Source organism: Arachis stenosperma, chromosome 3 (assembly GCF_014773155.1).
Source record: "Arachis stenosperma cultivar V10309 chromosome 3, arast.V10309.gnm1.PFL2, whole genome shotgun sequence".
In the NCBI taxonomy this organism is placed as follows: Eukaryota; Viridiplantae; Streptophyta; class Magnoliopsida; order Fabales; family Fabaceae; genus Arachis; species Arachis stenosperma.
Window position 1 is genome coordinate 40,776,110 of NC_080379.1, and position 19,317 is coordinate 40,795,426.

The 19,317-nt window shown below is 41.0% G+C and overlaps 1 protein-coding gene across 1 annotated transcript; it reads right to left on the minus strand.

Annotated features, from left to right (window-relative positions):
* Positions 1–13,810: 13,810 nt before the first annotated feature.
* Positions 13,811–14,182, minus strand: LOC130965969 (uncharacterized). Its single transcript, XM_057890721.1, has one exon. The coding sequence runs from the start codon at positions 14,180–14,182 to the stop codon at positions 13,811–13,813; it is 372 nt and encodes a 123-aa protein (XP_057746704.1).
* Between the last annotated feature and the right edge of the window lie 5,135 nt (positions 14,183–19,317).

A 19,317-nucleotide genomic window follows, 5' to 3' on the forward strand; every position in this document is an offset into this window, starting at 1 on the left:
TTGACTTATTTTCGTGTATAAAAACATGGAAAAGGTCCTAGGAGATTTAATTTGGTATTACCTTGACAAGTTAGAGAACAGAGGCTTAGGTTTCTGGTGTACTGAGGATGGGTTTGGTGGAGTGAGAAGGGAGAAAGATATATGAATTGAGAACTAATGAACTAATGAGTTCGAAAAGAAAATTGTGAAATGACAGTGGTTGAGATGAGTCGAGGACTCGGAATTTGAAATGATGAATTATTGACATAATGAGATAATAAATTAAAAAAAACCAATGATGTAACATTTTAAACTGAGATTGTTGAGACGTTATGCGCCCGGCAGGGATGGCGGTTGGATCCCGCCTGTCGATGTAGCGGCAGCGGCGTAAGGGCGGTGGTTCGTCCCGCTTGCGTTGAGATGTGAGGTCTGTGGCAAAAGTATCCCGCTCGCATCCCTTCGGATCACTAGAGTGTGCAGGCACAAAATCCTGGACGGTGTTCCAAGCACTATCTCTCCGGGGTTTCCAATTATGATTCCGAAGGGCTACATCTCCATGGAGATGTCTCGGGTTGGCAGTTGAACCGACAATGTGATATCACAGCCTATAGAACAGGCATTCATCATGTGCATCTTCTATCTTTTTGTTTGCTTTGCCGACTTGAAATTGCTTCCCTATTTGTATAACATGCCTAATTGCCTACTTGAATTACTTGTCATATATGCCTATACTTGTCCTCAAGCAACCAAAAATAATATAAGACCAAGAAAGAGAAAATACATAAGATTATAGTTATCAGTCAAGCTCAAGTCTAATTACTGAATAAAGCTAATGACACTCTACTTCTGAACGGCTTTGGCATCTTCTCACTATCCTTTGAAACTCAGAAATATTGGTGTCCCTTAACTAGAACTCAGATCATATTATTGATTCTCTTCTTTAGATTCTTGTTGATTCTTGAACACAGCTTTTATTTCTTTTGGTGCTTTGCACCTTTGATCCTAGCCATGACTCTAAGTTTTTTGTTTTCAAGTTTAGCTTGATACATAAACACCACAAGCACTTAACTGTGGGAACCCTTTTGATTCGAATTTTTATTTGCTTTTACTCCCAAACAGTGGTGCTCAGAGCCTTAGGCGTACTCTTTAACAGCATTTGGTCATGACTTTAAATGTTCAGTCTCAAGGTTACTTGATACTTTCACACCACAAGCATATAGTTAGGAAAAATAACTCTTTTGAGCTTTGAGATCAGTTTTGACGCTCCTAACCATTGATGCTCAAAGTTTTGGACCTTTTTCTTTTCTTTTCTTTTCTTTTTTGCTGTTTCTTTTGCTTAAAAAATTTGTCTTTTTCTTATTTTAGAGAATCAATAATATTTTTCTAAATTCCAGTTCCTCAAGAACCAATATACTCAACTTCAATATCAAATATGCACAGTTAAATCATACATTCAGAAAATAGGGATAAGGCCACCACATCAAAGTAATTAGAATAACTCATAATATAACTCAAGGTCTTATGCATCTTACTACTTCTTTTTCAAAAGATTTTTCTTTTAAGCTTAATGGGCAATATATGAGACATCTTCTAACCATAAAAATATCGAAAATAAACTACTAAAGCAAAGAAATCCTAAGAGTGATCATGCAAGCCTAGAAAGGAAAACAGAAAATAGAATAAAATATTGAAAAACAGAAAGAAAGGGAGAATGAAAATCAACCACCTCAGTGTTGGTGGCTGCTCAGGCTGTGCTCTTTTGTGAAGATGATTCGCCTCCCTTTGGTGCCAATGATGATAATAAAACCTATAACTCGCTCTGCAACACCAAACTTAAAAATTTTTCTTGTCCCCAAGCAAAGAAAAGTTGGTCCCTTTTGGCGTTAAACGCTAGGACCATTTGCCTCCTTGCTGGCGTTAACGCCTAGCCTGGCGTTTAGCGCCAGAGCCTTCCTGCTCCGGGGTACTCTGTTCTTCCATCTCAGTCCTCTTGTCCCTGTTCTAAGTACGGTGCATGATCACAAACATTAGAAAGGCTAGGAAAACTATGAAAATCAATGACAAATAAAAATTTACTAAAAGAAACTCAAACTAAAGAAAACTACAATCAAAACAGAATTGAACTAAAGGATACTTATAGTTGGGTTGCCTCCTAACAAGCGCTTCTTTACCGTCATTAGTGTAACACCCTACCATACAGAGTCTTATGCTTAAGTCATAATTCAGAGATGGCAAGGTATTATGACCTCTAAAATAAAAATTTAGTACATATAGTAGTATGAATGATTTATTATAACTAGGAGACTTTGTAGAAAAAGGGGTAAACAAAAATCGCAACTCGAAAGCGCAACACTCCAATCGATAACGTAACGAACAAAGATAACCAACGCGAGATTATATATATACAAAGGAGTGCCAAAAACAGGAATATCAAGACTCAGAATCCGGTTGCGAAGATAACCGGTCCGAGCATAGCAATATATACATATGATAAAAATAAGGAAAACCCCAAAGGAAACCCAAAGGGACACAAATACATAAAACCTATTCTCCAAAATCTCCCATAAGAGGAGTCATCACAGTTTGTATTATTTAATGGAGATAAAAGTATCTAAGCAAAATATATAAACCAAAACATAGTCCCGAGAACAAAGGATCTTCGCAAAGTCTAGAAGTCTCCAGCATGCCTCAGCGGGAAACCTCACGTCCTGCATCTGAAAATCACAAAATCCGCATGGGTGAGAACCAGAGGTCCCCAGCATGGTAACAGCTTCCACATATATAATACATAATAATAGAGGAAAGCCAAAGGCAATCCTAACACTTCCACCAGATAATCTCAAAGCTTATAAACAAGCTAAACCATATAAGGGCATCTGACTAAAGATTCTTCAGTCTAACTAACACTTCCCTTTCCAATTCCTTCAAACCTCCCAACCACCAGCAGGAGTATAGTGTAGCAAACACAGTTATATCAAACAAGGAATATACAAATAGGAGCAGTTAAGGCATTTAGACAATTAGCAAGTAATATGCAGTCAAATAGGCAATCTCAAACAATTCACATAGTATGCATATGATGAATGCCTGTCCCTAGTGGCTGATGATATCATCTGTCGGTTATAGAGCCAACCCGACAAGTCCTGGTAGCTAACCCTTGGACTGTCCCTCTGTCGCGCATCCCTAACTCGAGTTATACTCATCATACACTTGATCATAAACATGATCCATATCCATCACCCTCACTGGTGAATATTTACGGGGGCGAGCTCATCCAGGTCTTTCACAGTGCCCGGCCACACTTACGACATAGGGTCAACAGAGTATCAAGTCTCAACCTGGAGCACGTGGTGGCTAGCCACTGCTACTACCCAGGAAAACTCGTATCTCAGATAGTGGAAGTGCAAATCACAATTATCAATAATTCAGCATATACATGCATTAATTCTCATCCATGGATCAACATCCATATCAGCCATCCGGCTCACGGTTCAGTCCAGAACCAGCCAATATTCATATCATACACAACCATTCCGGCTCACGGTTAAATCCATAACCAGCCACCCGGCTCACGGTTAAATCCATAACCAGCCGTTTCATTAACAATTACAGCCTCTCGACCCATGGCATAACAAGCACTTCCACCACCATCCTCCGCATCTCACATAATCATCTTTGATCCTCATTGATCATTCATTTTTCCCTTGCTTCACTCGTAAGTTACCACATTCACTAGCTCCTTTTCCATAGCTAGGCATATCATAATGATTTAAGACATAAATGGTGAGATCGGAGGCTTAGAAGTATGAGATTTGGCTTTTAAAACTCAAAAATCAACTTTGGGATGAAAACAGGGCCACGCGTACGCGCACTCCACGCGCACGCGTGGATGGCCTCGAAACTCATCGACGCGCATGCGTCATGCACGCTAACGCGTGGATTAAAAATTTGCCAATTGACGCGCACGCTTCAACCAGGCGTACGCGCGGGTGTTCTCGTGCCCCAGGCACAACACTGGCACAGTTCTGGCATAACTCACTGGAAAATGGCTGGGCATTGGGTGCAGCACAATCGGCGCGCCCGCGCACATCACGCGCACGCGTGGATGGCGCTTTCTGGAAGATCGGCGCGTACGCGCCAGGTGCGCCCACGCGCAAGGGGTCATTCTGCTAAAAATTTTCTAAGTTAAAAGCTGCAGAATTCACAGATTTAAACCCCAATCTTCCGACGGACATAACTTTCTCATTTTAAATCGTTTTTCACTTGTTCTTCGAACGGCATGGACATCCCGGATCCAATTTCATTTCTAAATAGATTCGGTACAAAACAGAGATTCGTAGTCCAAGTTATGTTCCGCCAAAGTATGCCCAAAAACCATATTTTCATACAAAACCTCCAAGTGCTATTTTCAAAACAAGCCATTTTCAACTCTTTTTAAAATCAATCAAAACATGCCAATTTCATCCCTTTTCTTTGAAATCAATCAAAATATATCAAATTCAGCCTCAAGCCTCCTCAACTCACACATTGACACATTACCACAATTTACAAAATCACTATCTCATCTTTTTAACCCACTTCACCCAAGTGGCTCAAACTCAAACATATTGACATATCATATACTCTTCCTCATGCCAATTCTCAACAACACCAATTCCAATAAATCATCATTGTACACAATTAATATCATACTCACCATCAACATGGTTCAACCCACAATTCAACCATAACCAATCATCAAGCATATATCACAACATGCATATTTCTCATACATCATACCACCAAGGCATCAATAATCATCATCACATATATGACCACATCATATATTTCAACCATTCAACAACATCAACAATTCAATGCCTATCTTAGGGCCTCTAGCCTAAGTATTTTCTACCCCATTACATATTAGATACGGGAAACCGAAAGCATACCTTAGCCGATTTCCCAAGCTCAACCGGAGCACTTCCAAATCACTTATTCACAAGCTCTCAAGGCCTCAACACCTCCAAGAACATATTTTTCACCACCAAACCCTTTCCAAGCTTTTCAATATCACCAATTAAGCTCCAAAATTCACACATACACAACCTAAGCCACAATTATCACACCCATACACAACATCTCAAAACCCAAACATCATAGAACCATAAATTACACTAGGGTTGAAAATATTACCACACCCAAGGTCTAAGGAGACAAGATTAACCTTCTCCTTCAAGAGAGTTGGGTCCTATAACATCAAAGAGCCCAAAATCTCAATATTTTTGCTCATAAAACTCGAAAACAAGGCTGGAATTTCGAAGATCAAAACGTGGCTTACCTCAAGATTGATTGTATGGTTTTTGTAGAGCTCTTCGCGGTGAACGCGTGGCCGCAAACGGTGCAGCAATTGGAGCTCTAGATCAAAAGTTATGGTGGTTTGAAGATCAAGTGAGGGATAGAAGTTTGAGAGAGTGTTCTTCCCCCATTTCCTCTCTTTTCAGCGTGTTTTGAGTGTTGTGAGGAGAGAGAGTACTGAAAACTAGGGTTTTGGTTTAGTTATGTTGGGCCAAGGGCCCACTTTGGGTCCGGTTGGCCCGGTTTGGCCCGTTCGGTCCAATCTTGGTCCGAATCCTATAAAATTGGTACCGAAATTCTCGTCTCCATCTCCTCTATCACATTTAGCCATAAAAATCACATTTTAGGCTTTCTAGCATAAATTCTCATTTATGGGTTAATTAGCCGTTAATTAACCGGGTTTTACATTCTACCCACCTAATTGGGAATTTTGCCCACAAAATTCAAATGCAATTACCTGAGAATAAATGTGGATAATCCATTCGTATCTCCGACTCGAGTTCCCAAGTGTGTTCCTCAACACTGCCTCGAATCCAAGCCACTTTGACTAATGAAACCTCTTTTCCACGCAATCGTTTAATACTAGTATCATCAATTCTGACTGGAGCCACTGGAAGCGTCAAATCTTCCCTTAACTGAACCGACTCAGGTTCCAACACATGGCTAGCATCAGGAGTGTACTTCCGAAGCTGCGACACGTGAAACACGTCGTGCAGGTTCGAAAGATGAGGTGGTAGAGCCATCCGATATGCCACCGGTCCAACCCTCTCTAGGATTTGAAATGGACCAATGTATCGAGGATTCAACTTCTTTGCTTTAATCGCCCTACCTACTCCCGTGGTCGGAGTAACCTTAAGGAAGACATGGTCTCCTTCCTCAAATTCTAAGGGTTTTCGCCTCTGATCGGCGTAACTCTTTTGACGACTCTGCACCGTAAGCATCCTATCTCGGATTTTCTTGACTTGTTCGGTAGTCTCAGCTATCATTTTCGGTCCCAACAAGCTTTTCTCTCCAGCTTCATACCAACATAGTGAAGATTGACATTTCCTCCCATACAAGGCCTCATACGGAGCCATTCCGATGCTCGCATGATAACTATTATTGTATGCAAACTCCACTAATGGCATATACCGATCCCAACTTGCCGGTTGGTCCAAAACACAAGCTCTCAACATATCCTCTAGTGTTTGGATCGTCCTCTCAGATTGACCATCTGTTTGGGGATGGTAAGCCGTGCTCAAGCTTAATCAGGTTCCAAAAGCTTTCTGAAATGCACCCCAAAACCTTGAAGTGAAACGAGGATCTCTATCAGAGATTATAGTAGCAGGTACACCATGAAGTCTCACAATCTCCTTTGTGTATAACCGTGCTAGCTCCTCAAGGGTGTAAGTCATACGAATGGGTAAAAAGTGAGCTGACTTCATCAGTCGGTCCACAATTACTCAGATGGCATCAAAACCAGCCCTAGTCCTTGGCAATCCTGACACGAAGTCCATTGCAACACTTTCCCACTTCCATTGTGGAATCTCTAAGGGTTGCAACATCCCGGAAGGTCTTTGATGTTCAATCTTTACCTTTTGACAAGTTAAGCACTTTGAAACATATCCTGCCACATCATTCTTCATACCCGGCCACCAAAACATCGCCTTTAAATCACGGTACATCTTAGTACTTCCCGGGTGAATGGAGAATCCGCTTTTGTGTGCCTCCTTTAAAATATCTTGCCTCAAAGTGCCAACATCCGACACAATGATCCTACCCTTGAATCTCCTTATCCCATCTTTTTCTTCCGACACTCTCCACCATTTTCCTTGCTCAATAGCCGGTAACACTAACACAGGTGCAGTGGTCAACTTTTTCTTCAATGTCTGAAAGCTCCCCTCGCACTCAGGAGTCCAAACAAACGGGGTGTCTTTGCGGGTTAACCTTGTCATTGGCAAAGCTATCTGTGAAAAGCCCCTGATGAACCTTCGATAATAGCCAGCTAAGCCCAGAAAACTCCTTATCTCCGTTACGGTGGTTGGTTGCTTCCAATCCATCACAGCCTCCACCTTAGTTAGATCTACGGCTATTCCCTTCTTACTCACCACGTGACCCAAAAACTTCACCTCACTCTTCCAAAACTCACACTTCGATGGTTTTGCATAGAGTTTCTTCTCCTTTAGAATCTGCAACACGGTCCTCAAGTGTTCCGCATGCTCTTCTTCAGTCTTGGAATAAATCAGTATGTCATCAATGAAGACAACAACGAATTTATCCAGAAACGGACGGAAGACTCTATTCATGTAATCCATGAATACCGCAGGAGCGTTCGTCAACCCAAAGGACATCACAGTGTACTTGTAATGACCATAACGAGTCCTGAAAGCGGTCTTAGGGATATCCTCACCCCGCACCCTTATTTGGTGATAACCGGATCGCAAATCGATCTTGGAGAAAACTCCAGCTCCTTGCAACTGATCCATGAGATCATCAATTCTCGGCAATGGGTACTTATTCTTTATTGTAACCTTGTTCAGCTGCCTGTAATCCACACAGAGCCGCATACTCCCATCCTTCTTCTTTACCAGTAATACTGGAGCGCCCCACGGAGAGACACTTGGTCGTATAAAATTCTTTCCCAACAAATCCTCTAACTGAGACTTTAGCTCGTTCATCTCTAACGGTGACATCCTATAAGGAGCACTTGAGATTGGTCCCGCTCCGGGCACCAATTCAATAGCAAACTCAACCTCTCGGTTAGGTGAAAACTCATCAATATCATCGGGAAACACTTTCGGAAACTCACACACAAACGGAATCTGTTCCAACCTTTGATCATCACCCGAAACACCCGCGGTTAACAACAAGATACCCTGACATTCGGTTCCAGAACAGTTCACCATCATTGAATTCAAGTAATAACTATTTACCACGACCGGCCCTTCTGTATCTTCCGGCATAAAGTACACCGACTTTGTAGAACAATCAAGCAGGACATGGTTCTTAGATAACCAGTCCAATCCCAAGATAAGATCAAGACCGATCATCGGCAAGCAGACTAAATTATGAACAAAATCACGCTGCTTGAACCTAAAGGAAACTTTCGGGCATCCTAGCCTAGTCACCATGGCTTCATGGGTAGCATTATATACTTTTAGGTCATAACCTAAGGTTATAATCTTCAATCCTAACTAATGGGCTTTCTCAAATGCAATGAATGAATGTGATGCTCCCGAATCAAATAAAGCATTTAAAGTTTGAACAGCTGTTTCACAGTTACCTCGAATGAGTGTCTCAGATCCCTCAGCTTCTACAGTTGAAGTGGTGAACACCCGACCAGTCTGTTTGTTTCTGCTTCTCAGGACAATTTACGGCTTTATGCCCCGCCTTTCCACAATTGTAGCACAAACCCCATCCGGCCTTGTATGGTGCTCCCGGATGGTGACTTCCACACCTAGTACAAGCTTGATCATTCTGAGGCTGCTTCCCAAACTTCTTTCCTTGGGAGTTGTTGTTGTTGGGCCTCCTGAAAGAGCTTCCCCTCTTGAAAGACGGACTTCTAGGTGCAAAGCTCTTCCCTCGGTTCTGTGGGAATGATCCTTTGTGACTCTCTTTCTCAGCGGTTGCCCTTTTCACACACTCTTCAGCAACCCTACACTTGTTCACCAATTCGGAGAAAGTCCTAATCTCCATTGGTCCTACTGAGCTGAAGATATCACTCCGGAGTCCTCCTTCATACTTAACACACTTCCATTCCTCATATTCCACCGGAGTCCCTTGGCACATATGAGAGAACCTGAACAGCTCTTCAAACTTGTCAGTATACTCTGATATGGACATGGTACCCTGCTTCAGCTGCAGTAACTCAAGTTCCTTAGCTGTCCTAGCAGAAGTCGGAAAGTACTTCTTATATAACTCTTCTTGGAAAACATTCTAGGTGATATAGTCATCACCCTGCTGCAGAAGACGTCGGATGCCTTGCCACCAATGCGACGCTTCACCTGTGAGCATATAGGTAGCAAACTCGACACGCTGCCCTTCAGGTACCACTTATGCTTGCAGTGCTCGCTCTATAGCCTGAAACCATGTATCAGCCTCAGTTGGGCTAGTAGTTCCCTTGAACTTAGGTGGATTAACCTTCAAAAAGTTTGCCAGTGTCATCGGGCCCTGAACTCCACCCCCATCATTACCATGGTTGTTCATCTGTTGACCAAGAGCCTCAGCAGTGGCTTGCATAGCAGTAGCCATATTCTCCAACGCCGTCATAAAGTTGACCGGGTCATTAGGGTTATTCTCTGGCGCACGAGCATTAGTACGACCTCTCACACTACCTCTACCGTGTCCACGAGGCGCCATCTGGTCCCTATACACACCCAACAATCGATATTAAGTTGATCAGTCTCAATATCGGAAGTCTAGTGCTTCAAAGTCCCAAATGCATGCTCATGAACGTTTATGCCAATTATATCAAGCAGATATACTAATAGCACATAACACACATACAGAGAATGCACAGAAGCATAGTCAGTCCGTCCCTCAGGCTCTACAGGAACGAACTGCTCTGATACCATAATGTAACACCCTACCACACAGAGTCTTATGCTTAAGTCATAATTCAGAGATGGCAAGGTATTACGACCTCTAAAATAAAACTTTAGTACATATAGTAGTATGAATGATTTATTATAACTAGGAGCCTTTGTAGAAAAAGGGGTAAACAAAAATCGCAACTCGAAAGCGCAACACTCCAATCGATAACGTAACGAACAAAGATAACCAACGCGAGATTATATATATACAAAGGAGTGTCAAAAACAGGAATATCAAGACTCAGAATCCGGTTGCGAAGATAACCGGTCCGAGCATAGCAATATATACATATGATAAGAATAAGGAAAACCCCAAAGGAAACCCAAAGGGACACAAATACATAAAACCTATTCTCCAAAATCTCCCATAAGAGGAGTCATCACAGTTTGTATTATTTAATGGAGATAAAAGTATCTAAGCAAAATATATAAACCAAAACATAGTCCCGAGAACAAAGGATCTTCGCAAAGTCTAGAAGTCTCCAGCATGCCTCAGCGGGAAACCTCACGTCCTGCATCTGAAAACCATAAAATCCGCATGGGTGAGAACCAGAGGTCCCCAGCATGGTAACAGCTTCCACATCTATAATACATAATAATAGAGGAAAGGCAAAGGCAATCCTAACACTTCCACCAGATAATCTCAAAGCTTATAAACAAGCTAAACCATATAAGGGCATCTGACTAAAGATTCTTCAGTCTAACTAACACTTCCCTTTCCAATTCCTTCAAACCTCCCAACCACCAGCAGGAGTATAGTGTAGCAAACACAGTTATATCAAACAAGGAATATACAAATAGGAGCAGTTAAGGCATTTAGACAATTAGCAAGTAATATGCAGTCAAATAGGCAATCTCAAACAATTCACATAGTATGCATATGATGAATGCCTGTCCCTAGTGGCTGATGATATCATCTGTCGGTTATAGAGCCAACCCGACAAGTCCTGGTAGCTAACCCTTGGACTGTCCCTCTGTCGCGCATCCCTAACTCGAGTTATACTCATCATACACTTGATCATAAACATGATCCATATCCATCACCCTCACTGGTGAATATTTACGGGGGCGAGCTCATCCGGGTCTTTCACAGTGCCCGGCCACACTTACGACATAGGGTCAACAGAGTATCAAGTCTCAACCTGGAGCACGTGGTGGCTAGCCACTGCTACTACCCAGGAAAACTCGTATCTCAGATAGTGGAAGTGCAAATCACAATTATCAATAATTCAGCATATACATGCATTAATTCTCATCCATGGATCAACATCCATATCAGCCATCCGGCTCACGGTTCAGTCCAGAACCAGCCAATATTCATATCATACACAGCCATTCCGGCTCACGGTTAAATCCATAACCAGCCACCCGGCTCACGGTTAAATCCATAACCAGCCGTTTCATTAACAATTACAGCCTTTCGGCCCATGGCATAACAAGCACTTCCACCACCATCCTCCGCATCTCACATAATCATCTTTGATCCTCATTGATCATTCATTTTTCCCTTGCTTCACTCGTAAGTTACCACATTCACTAGCTCCTTTTCCATAGCTAGGCATATCATAATGATTTAAGACATAAATGGTGAGATCGGAGGCTTAGAAGTATGAGATTTGGCTTTTAAAACTCAAAAATCAACTTTGGGATGAAAACAGGGCCAGGCCTCAAAACTCATCGACGCGCAAGCGTCATGCACGCTAACGCGTGGATTAAAAATTTGCAATTGACGCGCACGCATCAACCACGCGTACGCGCGGGTGTTCTCGTGCCCCAGGCACAACACTGGCACAGTTCTGGCATAACTCTCTGGAAAATGGCTGGGCATTGGGTGCAGCACAATCGGCGCACCCGCGCACATCACGCGCACGCGTGGATGGCGCTTTCTGGAAGATCGGCGGGTACGCGTCAGGTGCGCTCACGCGCAAGGGGTCATTTTGCTAAAAATTTTCTAAGTTAAAAGCTGCAGAATTCACAGATTTAAACCCCAATCTTCCGACGGACATAACTTTCTCATTTTAAATCGTTTTTCACCCGTTCTTCGAATGGCATGGACATCCCGGATCCAATTTCATTTCTAAATGGATTTGGTACAAAACAGAGATTCGTAGTTTAAGTTATGTTCCGCCAAATTATGCCCAAAAACCATATTTTCATACAAAACCATCAAGTGCCATTTTCAAAACAAGCCATTTTCAACTCTTTTCAAAATCAATCAAAACATGCCAATTTCATCCCTTTTCTTTGAAATCAATCAAAATATATCAAATTCAGCCTCAAGCCTCCTCAACTCACACATTGACACATTACCACAATTTACAAAATCACTATCTCATCTTTTTAACCCACTTCACCCAAGTGGCTCAAACTCAAACATATTGACATATCATATACTCTTCCTCATGCCAATTCTCAACAACACCAATTCCAATAAATCATCATTATACACAATTAATATCATACTCACAATCAACATGGTTCAACCCACAATTCAACCATAACCAATCATCAAGTATATATCACAACATGCATATTTCTCATACATCATACCACCAAGGCATCAATAATCATCATCACATATACGACCACATCATATATTTCAACCATTCAACAACATCAACAATTCAATGCCTATCTTAGGGCCTCTAGCCTAAGTATTTCCTACCCCATTACATATTAGATACGGGAAACCGAAAGCATACCTTAGCCGATTTCCCAAGCTCAACCGGAGCACTTCCAAATCACTTATTCACAAGCTCTCAAGGCCTCAACACCTCCAAGAATAGATTTTTCACCACCAAATCCTTTCCAAGCTTTTCAATATCACCAATCAAGCTCCAAAATTCACACATACACAACCTAAGCCACAATTATCACACCCATACACAACATCTCAAAACCCAAACATCATAGAACCACAAATTACACTAGGGTTGAGAATCTTACCATACCCAAGGTCTAAGGAGACAAGATTAACCTTTTCCTTCAAGAGAGTTGGGTCCTATAACATCAAAGAGCCCAAAATCTCAACATTTTTTCTCATAAAACTCGAAAACAAGGCTGGAATTTCGAAGAGCAAAACGTGGCTTACCTCAAGATTGATTGTATGGGTTTTGTAGAGCTCTCCGCGGTGAATGCGTGGCCGCAAACGGTGCGGCAATCGGAGCTCTAGATCAAAAGTTATGGTGGTTTGAAGATCAAGTGAGGGATAGAAGTTTGAGAGAGTGTTCTTCCCCCATTTCCTCTCTTTTCAGCGTGTTTTGAGTGTTGTAAGGAGAGAGAGTGCTGAAAACTAGGGTTTTGGTTTAGTTATGTTGGGCCAAGGGCCCACTTTGGGTCCGGTTGGCCCGGTTTGGCCCGTTCGGTCCAATCTTGGTCCGAATCCTATAAAATTGGTACCGAAATTCTCGTCTCCATCTCCTCTATCACATTTAGCCATAAAAATCACATTTTAGGCTTTCTAGCATAAATTCTCATTTATGGGTTAATTAGCCGTTAATTAACCGGGTTTTACAACTAGCTTGACGGTCAGCTTCTTCAAGGAGGAAGATAATCATAGAGGCTTAAATCCTCATCCCTTACTGGGAGCTTCTTTCCTATGCTCTTATGGGTCAACTTAATATGCTCAAGAGAAAGGATCCTGTTTACTGTATGAGGCAGGATTGAGCTTGTAGTGAATACCACCCTCATCCCTGGTGAGAAGCCTTTCAGTAGGGATCTTTTTGTTCCTCCATCCCCTAGGCATCTTCCTCTTGGGACCTTCCTCCTTGGTGGGTGGTGACTGCCCAACACCAAACTTATAGTTTGATGTCTGGGGAAACTGTAAGAGTTTCCACCACGGGTGGAGGCTTCAGCATTGTATTCTACATGCAAGTACTTCCTTTTTCAGGGGGTGGTGGAGGCTTATAAACTTTGAACACCATCTAGTCCTCATGCAACCGCATCACCATTTCTCCTTTCTCAACATCTACCAGGGCTCTTCCAGTGGCTAGGAGTGGTCTTCCTAGAATGATGGAGTCATTCACATCCTCTCCCATGTCAAGTATCACAAAGTCTGCAGGAAGAAAGAGCTCTCCAACCTTTACCAGTACGTTCTCCACTAGCACATGTGCTTGCCTCAAAGACTTGTCAGCCAATTGTAGGGTGATCCTTATTGGCTGTGCTTCTTGGATTCCCAGCTTTCTCATTACTGACAGAGGCATCAAATTGATGCTTGAACCAAGGTCATAGAGTGCCTTTTCAAAAGTGATAGTCTCTATAGTGCAAGGAATCATAAAGCTTCTAGGATCAGACATCTTCTATGATAGATTTCTCTAGACCAGTGCACTGCACTCCTTGGTCAAGACAACAGTTTCATCTCCTTTCAAGGCCTTCTTCTCAAAGAATAGGCTTTTCATGAAGGCCATATAGGGAGGCATCTTTTCTAGCACTTTAGCAAAAGGAATATTGATATTTAGCTTCTTAAAGATTTCTAAGAACTGAGACAGTTGCTCATCCTTAGTCTCCTTTTGCTCTTCCTGAGGATGTGACACTTCAGGCTCTCTTTCCACAAGAGGGGCGTGTAACAGTGTGCTTCGAGCCTCTTCTTGAGCCTTTTCTTTATTTAGTTCCTCAACAATGTGTACCACCTTAGGCTCAGCCTCCTTGGTCATGATGAGGGTTTTACACTCTTCTCTTGGATTCACCTCTGTGTTACTAACGAGCGAGACTTTTGTTGGTAAAGAGTTTTCACAATTAAGTTCTCATTGCAAGTATAGTTTCTAAACCTATAAGAGTCCCTTCGTACAAAAGTTTGGTTGTCACAAGTAACAAACCCCTAATGAAATTGATAACCGAAGTATTTAAACCTCGGGTCATCTCTCAAGGAATTACAGGGAGGTGTTCTTATTATTGGTTATGGAAAAGTATGTTTTGGGATTTTTGAATAAGAAGCAAGAAGAATAAATTGCAGAGAGAATAAAATAATAACAATAAAAAGCCTTGACTAGGAGAAGATTAATCGGAAGTTCTATCCTTGTTGGATTTCCCAAGATTAATGGTAAAAGATTGTTGTTATTACTTAGTTAACCCTTACCGAATAAGGGAAAGTCAAGTACATAAACTAACGTCTGTTCACGAGTCCTAATCCTTTCCCTTGGGAAGGACTAGAGTTAGTGATCAGAAGGCCAGTCAACAACTTCCAATTACCAATAGGTTCTTGAGTTTCCCAACTCAAGGGTCTCTTCTTAATCAACTCTCAAGTCAAGTTGAGATTTAGAATGTCAACATGAATACCATCTTTGTTGTTATGAAAAAGGAATGGAAAAGAGACATGATACTTGAAATAAAGTTGGAAGCAATTAAATAAATAATAAAATTAAATTGAAAAGTATCCTTTGCATTAATAATTCATAAAATCAATCTAATTGTAACTCTGAATAAGGATTAAGGATATAAAAGAGTAAGGAAAATAAGAAAATAAACTAGAATGATGAAGACTTCAACGGAGGTAGTAACTCTGTAATATCCAACTCAACAGCGTAAAACTAGGAATCCTAAATCCTAGAGAGAGAAGAGAGCCTCTCTCTCTAAAAACTACATCTAAAACCTAAAATTATGTGAATGAATATTGTCTCCTAATTCTTCCACTCTGTAGCCTCTAATCTATGTTTTCTGGATCAAAAACTGGGTCAAAAACAGCCCAGAAATCGCTGGGAACGATTTCTGGGTCGCTGAATTTTTGTGCATGCGATGATGCGCGTGAAGCACACGTGCGCGTTGACTAGCTGTACGGCCACTATGATAAATTATATATCATTTTGAAGCCACGGATGTTAGCTTTCCAAAGCAACTAAAACCGCCTCATTTGGACCTCTGTAGTTCAAGTTATGATCGATTGAGTGCGAAAAGGTCACGCTAGACAGTTCAGCAATCCCTTCAATTTCTTGTATTCCTTCTACTTTTGCATGCTTCCTTTCCATCCTCTAAGTCATTCCTGCCCTATAATTCCTAAAGTCACTTAACGCACATATCACGAAATCAAATGGTAATAAGAGCGGATTAAGATTAGCAAAATTAAGGCCAAAGAAGTATGTTTTCAATCATAGCACAAAATCAGGAAGGAGAATGTAAACCCATGCATTTTGTAAGACAAGTGTATGAAAGATTGATAAAATCCACTCAATTAAGCACAAGATAAACCATAAAATAGTGGTTTATCAACCTGTCCACATTTAAACATTAGCATGTCCTCATGCTAAGCTCAGGAGAACTAAAAGAGTGAAGGCAAAATGGTAGGATGTATAAAATGCAACCTATTTGTATGAATGCAGCTAAATGCAAAAATGATTCTACCTACTTGGTTAAAAGTAAATCATATTCTCCAAGAACAAACATGAACTGGATTTCACTAATTCAAATCATAAAAATGAGGTACAAATAGACTTGCAGAAGAAAATAGCTCATGAAAGCCGGGAACAAAGAATCGAGCATCGAACCCTCACTGGAAATGTATGCACTCTAATCGCTCAGGTGTTTAAGGTTCGATCTCTCGGTTCTCTACTAATCCTGCTTTCTAAGGCTTGCTCTTCTTCTACCAATCAACAAAGAATTTAATTCACAGATACACATATCAATAGGTCTTTTAAGGGTTGTAATGGGGTTAGGGTCAAGGTAGGATTGTATTTGGTTAAGTGAACTAAAACATGAATCCTTGATTAACCTAAACTTACCACCTAACTTAAGACAATCCATGTAATCAAAATATAAAATCTAACTACCCATTAACTAAGTTTTTCACATATTCATGCATCCCAAATTGAGTACAACTCATATGCATTGCTACCAACATTTACTTTGGGGCATTTTGTCCCCTTTTTATTATTTGCTCTTTTTCTTTTCTTTTTTTTTCATAGTTTTTTTTCTTTTGATTTTCTCAAGGCATATGATTAAGGTATTGAATGCATGAACATATTCTCAACATTTTTTCACATTTTCAGCAAATTCTAACATACTCAATTCTCAAACCAAATGTTTCCAAACCCAATTTTCCCACACTTAATTATTGAGCACTCTCACTAGTCTAAGCTAACCAAGGATTCAAATTAAGGACATTATTGTTTTCTACTTAGAGTCAGTGATGAGCTAAAGTAAAGAACAAATGAGGTAAAATAGGCTCAAAATTGGTTTGCAAAGGATAATGAAAGGTAAGGCCATATGGGTATGTAAGCTAAAGTGAAACAAGGGCCTCAATCATATAAATGTATGCATACATTAACCATGGACATATAGAATCAAGCAAGACAAAGATCACAATTTTAGAGAGGACAACACACACAAAAATAAAATATTGGTTGATAAAATGCAACCAATCAATTAGGCTCAAAATCTCACTGGTTTTGTGTGTTCGAGCTCTAAAACCATGTTCCAAAAATAAATTTCTTCAAACAAGTTTAACGAAAATTTTAATTCAAATTAGTGAAATGCTATAAAATAGTTTCTTGAAGAGAAAAATATTACTTCAACCAAATGGTGGTAAAATATGCACAAACTCTAACTATAATGCAATCAATCATGCAAATGCAACAATGAACTAACAAAGGAAATTAAACATTGGTGTTGAGTCAGAAAGAACTAACCACCGAAAGTCGGTATTGACTTCCCCACACTTAAAGATTGCACCGTCCTCGGTGCATGCAGAGATGTACAAGTGGATGAGTGGCTTCAACTGATGCTTTTTCTCCAAAGATTGTGCGGCAGACTTGTTTATTGCCCCAGTTAGAAATTTTTTCTTCTCCCTCTTGGTGGCCATCCTGAAAGAGAAAAAGGAAGGGAAAGAACCCACAAGCAAATATATGAAAAGAAATAAAATATATGTGGGCTAGTACCAAATAATAAGGTTCTCAACTACATGGTAGCTATAACATGTAAGTGAAAAAATAATAGAAGTACAGGGTATGTCAACTAAATAGCAAACAAGTCAAGGAGCACCCAAAATAATGCAAGAAATATGCAACAGTTGAGTAAGAAAATTTTAATACCAATGTGAAAACAACAAATTTAGAAAGAAAGGAAGAAGAAATAATGAAATTAAAATGCCATGAATGCGAGTATGCAAATGTAACAATTAGAAGAAAAGAAAGGGAATAAGGATGAAAGGGAAGGAGAAGAAAGTGAGAAAGGAGAAAGAAAGAAGTAGGAAGTAAGAAGTAAGAAGAGGGGAAGAAGAGGGAAGAAAGAAAGAAATTAGGATTGAAAAGATAAGATAAGAAATTGGATGGTGCAGGGATATGGTGATGCAGCGCTGTCGACGCGTACGCGTGACTGACGCGTACCCGTGCCCCTTAGTTGTGCTAAGCGCGCGAGGGCATCCTGGCGTATGCACAACTCTCTGTGCATTCTGGCATGTGGGCAAAACTCGCATACGACACGCGCACGCGTGAGTGGGCAGAATTTCAAAATGACGCGCACGCGTCAGGAACGCATACGCGTGAGTGCTTTTGTACCTCTAGCACAGTGCCAGCACCAGACTATCACAACTTTCGGCTAATACACCTTTTACGTCAATTTTTTGAGTCACGCGTGCGTCATTGACACATACCCGTGAGGTGCCAAATATTCAAGTGATGTACACGCGTGAGGTACGCGTGTGCGTGATGTGGCTAATGCGATTTGCACACTTTCTGCACTGCTCCCACGCAACTTTCTCCTAATTTTTTTATGCATCATGCAGATAAAAATGCAGACTATATGCAGTAATAATGAGAAGAGTCACTAAAATGAAACTAAGAAGAGAGAAAGGAACGATCATACCATGGTAGGTTGTCTCCCACCTAGCACTTTTAGTTATTGTCCTTAAGTTGGACATTTGGTGAACTCCCTATCATGGTGGCTTATGCTTGAACTCATCCAGGAATCCCCACCAGTATTTGTAATTCCAATAGCCTCCAGGATCCCACACTACTTGCTTAAAGCCTTCAAGCAAGTTAAAACAAGTGACAAGGCTCCAAGAGTGTTGATTGTTAGAACGAATTTCAGGGTCCCAAACCTTGCTTTTGCACCCGTCTTCTTGTTGATTGTCATGATTCCATCCGGGTGGTTAAGCCTTGGAATTCTCATTTAAGCGCCTAAACATCCTCCTAGACCCAATCAATTGAGAATTATACCAATCCTTGCACTTCAACTTGGAGCATACAACCATATTGAACCTTGCATGACAACTCCAACCACTAACCAGCTTTCTCTTACTCTTAACGCCACAAAGAGCTCTAAGTTGCCCATCTGTCTCAAGCAAAGCATATTCAAGTGGGCTAATTAAGCTTGGAGATGAAAGATTTACCCACTTGAATGAAGGAATTGATGGTGATGGCTTTGGGGGAGAGGTCTCCAACAACTTTGGCAAGGTGATTTCCAGCTCCATGCCCTTGAGCTCTTCCTTGACAACTTTGACCTC